The 4067-nt window shown below is 49.7% G+C and overlaps 1 protein-coding gene and 1 non-coding gene across 2 annotated transcripts in view; both read left to right on the forward strand.

Annotated features, from left to right (window-relative positions):
• Positions 1–4067, forward strand: part of c5 (complement component 5) — a 22458-nt gene that overhangs the window by 1828 nt on the left and 16563 nt on the right. The window contains exons 2-14 of the mRNA XM_050052062.1: positions 804–999; positions 1084–1237; positions 1408–1478; positions 1590–1687; positions 1806–1888; positions 1997–2087; positions 2178–2286; positions 2406–2538; positions 2631–2746; positions 2826–3014; positions 3136–3339; positions 3426–3638; positions 3782–3861. Coding sequence (XP_049908019.1) covers positions 804–999; positions 1084–1237; positions 1408–1478; positions 1590–1687; positions 1806–1888; positions 1997–2087; positions 2178–2286; positions 2406–2538; positions 2631–2746; positions 2826–3014; positions 3136–3339; positions 3426–3638; positions 3782–3861 — 1737 coding nt within the window. The remainder of the gene's footprint in view (positions 1–803; positions 1000–1083; positions 1238–1407; positions 1479–1589; positions 1688–1805; positions 1889–1996; positions 2088–2177; positions 2287–2405; positions 2539–2630; positions 2747–2825; positions 3015–3135; positions 3340–3425; positions 3639–3781; positions 3862–4067) is intronic.
• trnat-cgu (transfer RNA threonine (anticodon CGU)) lies at positions 298–369 on the forward strand. Its single transcript has one exon. It is a non-coding gene; the product is annotated as a tRNA-Thr (tRNA).

Here is a 4067-nt window from a genome sequence, read left to right on the forward strand (position 1 = left end):
ACAGCTGAAGGACTGTGGTGACTGTTGGTGTCACAGCTGAAAGACTGTGGTGACTGTTGGTGTCACAGCTGAAGGACTGTGGTGACTGTTGGTGTCACAGCTGAAGGACTGTGGTGACCTTTTCTAAAAATATCAGAGAAAATGTCAAAAAAAAAAAAAAAAAAAAAGTGGCCAAAAAATGTTTAATTAAATGTTTTGGTTGCAGGATTGTGGGTTTTGCTCACAGGTTAGCATACATGATGCTAAAGATGAACATATATTCGGTATATTCGGAGCTGTCAGTACTTCTTGAAGTGAGGCGTGGTGGCCAAGTGGCAAGGCGTTGGTCTCGTAAACCAAAGATCATGGGTTCAACCCCCATCCATGCCTGAGCTCACAGGTAACTTGTGATTGAAGCTACCCGTGATCGGTACTCAGAAACAAAATGCTTTTATGACATGTCCCACCAGGATCAGAGAAATTCTATGTTAACAGACTGTATGAAGTAATGCACGTAGACATGGTGATGTCACACAGTTCCATCTTTATCAAACGTCTGTTATTGTGTGGAGCAGAGCGGAGGGTTGAAAGACTCTGAGTGTCAGGAGGTGAAGATGAACCCTCGTCCATCTGTACGCCTCAGAGAGTCTTTGTAATGTTGCTAATATTTTATAATCTGATGCAATGTCAGAGTTTATTCCGTCCCTATCTTTCTCTGAGGCCGAACCTTGTTCTGCAACATCAGCATTAGAAAACATAAACTTCCAGCAGTACAGGAAGTTGTTTCCTCCTAAGTTAAGACCAGGTGTGTCCTCCTCCCTCAGGTATCTGATCACAGCGCCTCTCTCGTTTCGTCTGGACGCCGTGGAGACAGTGTTGCTGCAGTTGTTTGGTTTCACGGATGAGGTGACAGTCCATGTGTTCCTGAAGACCTCCATGGCTCCGGATCATGTGGTTCTGGCTCAGGAGGCCGTGACCCTCAACGCCAAGAACAACCATCAGGCCGCCACCAAAGTCAAGGTCAGATGTGACACACAGAAGCTGTAGGTTATTATCTGAGGACGAGGTTTTAATCATCTCTTCCTGTTGTGTGTCTGTGTGTAGCTCCGCCCAGGTCAGCTGGATAAGAGTGTGAGTCATGTGATCCTACACGTCCAATCAGCAGAGATCAACCAGCACCTGTCTGTCTCCGTCAGCCGCACCAACGGCTTCCTGTTCATCCAGACGGACAAACCACTGTACACCCCCCATCAGAGCGGTGAGAGTTTTAAACTACATACAACAGATCCTCTGTTTCCCACAATCCATTGCACACCTGTCACTGTTTACTCACTGTGTCTGTGGTGGAAAGTAACTGAGTACTTTTACCCACATCCTTGTACTTTACCTGGTATTTGTGTTTTATACTACTTTATACTTCCTATCCAGTCAAGGTGAGGGCGTTCTCCCTGAACCAGGAGCTGGCGCCGGCCAATCGCAGCGTTTTCCTGACCTTCAAGGTGAGTGTAATGACCTGCAGGACCAGCAGGGTGCAGCAACACATCACAACATGTCTGGTGATTTCTCTGATGTCGAAGTGATCTGAGATCAGTGATCTCGTCCCCCGACAGGACCCGGATCACACCACAGTGGACATCGTGGAGATGATCGATGTCAACAACGGAATCCCGTCGATGCAGAACCCGTTTAAGATCCCGATCAAACCCAAGTAAGACCTCAAATCAGACTACGACTGAGACATCTGTACACCTGATCTGATTCCAGGCTGTTCGTAATGTTACTGATGTGATTCCAGGTTGGTTATAATGATGTCAATGTGATTCCAGGTTGGGGATTTGGTCCATTGAAGCTTCTTACTCTGATGATTTCACCACAACAGCGAGAACAGACTTTGAAATTAAAGAATATGGTAACGACACAAGAAAACTTTATCAGATATGATGATTCGACCACACGGTGCTGAGAGTTCACGTGTGAGTTAAGTGTCAGATGTAAATGTTTAATTCTTTGGTCTCAGTTCTTCCCAGTTTCTCCATCCTGGTGGAACCACAAGCGAACTACATCAGCTTCGGAAGCTTCAGCAGTTTCAGCTTCAAAGTCTCAGCCAGGTAAAGAAACACGCCAAGTCACTTTCACACATCCACAATGTAAATTATTTCTCTGACCTGTGACTGAGACTGGACGTGTGTTTGTCTCAGGTATCGCCACGGAGCTCCAGTGGCCGATGGCGAGGTGTTTCTGCGTTACGGCTACATTAGCGGGAAGAATCCTCCGGTTATCATCCCCAGCTCCGTCATCAGAGAGACAGTAAGAGACATGGACACTGATGGACACAGCCTGGGATCACATTAATATCATAAAGTCTTTGAGTCATCAGCAGGTGTGTAGTTTGACCTTCTGATGTCAGCAGTGTCCGTGTCCTTCAGTTGTCCTCAACAGGTGAGGTGGACGTGACAGTGAACATGGAGAAGGTTCTGTCCAAACACGACGGGCCCAAAGACCTCAACAGTCTGGTGGGGAAGTACCTGTACATCGCTGTGCTGCTGCAGGAGGACACAGGTACACACACCTGTTGACCCTGACCCTTCATGAGGTCAGAGATACGTGTTCACACTCACAGGTGGCCCCGCCCCCTCCTCTCTGTCCCTCAGGTGGGATCACTCAGGAGGCGGAGTTTGCTGCAGTGAAGTTCGTCAAGTCACCGTACAGTCTGAGTCTGGTGTCGACGCCCCCCTTCATCAAACCTGGCCTTCCTTATAACATCCAGGTGTGTGCTGGCCCGTCACACCTGTTCACAGAACAGCTGAATGGACCTTTAACACGGTGATGTCATGACCTCCTTGCAGGTGCTGGTGAAGGATCACCTGGACAAACCGGTAAACCGGGTTCAGGTGCGTCTGGTGGAGCGGAAGCTGTTCAGGACGGGGACGGAGAGCGAGGAGCTGCCATGTCCCGACAGCGCCGACACCCAATCAGACGGCCTCGCTGTCTTCATCTGCAACACGCCGAGCCAAGGAGTTCGAGCCATGCTCAAGGTGAGGAGGAGGAGGAGGAGGAGGAGGAGGAGGAGGAGGATTTGGAGTCAGTCATGCTCATTGCTGTTGTTGTTGTTTACATGTTGTTGTTTACTTGTCCTCTTCCTGTTGTTGTTTACAGTTTGAGACGGCAGACCCCACCCTCCCAGCAGCCAGTCAGGCATCTCTGAGTCTGGTGCCGGTGGCGTATCACTCTCCGAACCAGCGTTACCTGTACATCGACCCACCGCTGCCCGGCCACGGCCTGCAGGTGGGACGCTTCGCCAACATCAAGGTGTACTCGGCCACGCCCTCCTACGTGCCCGTCAGAGCCCTCAGCTACCTGGTGAGGAAACACTGCTGGTGGTTCGCATCGTCGGTTTTTGTCCTGTTTCCGTGGTTACTGATGAAATCACCGCTGCGTCCCCTCAGGTGCTGTCCAAAGGGAAGGTTGTGGATTTCGGGAGTCAGAAGTTTGTCTCCAGCGGCGACCACAGACAGAGCCTGAGCTTCGAGGTGACGGACGCCATGGTCCCGTCCATCAGACTGCTGGTCTACTACATCCTGTACGGAGAGGGGACGTCCGAGCTGGTGGCCGACTCCGTCTGGCTGGACATCAGAGACAAGTGTGTCAACGGACTCCAGGTACGATGAGACGAGATGGACAGACAGTCAGACAGACAGACAGACAGACAGGCACACAGACAGCTTTATTATTTCACTGTTTACATTTCTACTGATTTCCGATAAACAACTCAGAGTTAGTGATGTTACTGCTGATACTGCAGTCCCAAGGCCTGTGTCGAGCAAAGGGGGCGTGTCCAAATGAAGCCCGTGTCGAAGCCCGTATCGTTTTTCAGGATATCACGTGACCAAAGACAAACGAGGCCCCGTTTCTCTGGAATCACGTGACTGCCTCGTTGTGTGATTCGAGTGGGAAATACAGGAAGTGTTTTGCGTGATCCGAGGTGATTCTGAAGATCATTAAGTGCAGAGGATTGAGTGACCCAGTCACACAAGCACGCTAACCTTTTGTGGACACACACACACACACACACACACATATATATATTT

Source organism: Epinephelus moara, chromosome 8, assembly GCF_006386435.1.
Source record: "Epinephelus moara isolate mb chromosome 8, YSFRI_EMoa_1.0, whole genome shotgun sequence".
Classification (NCBI taxonomy): Eukaryota; Metazoa; Chordata; class Actinopteri; order Perciformes; family Serranidae; genus Epinephelus; species Epinephelus moara.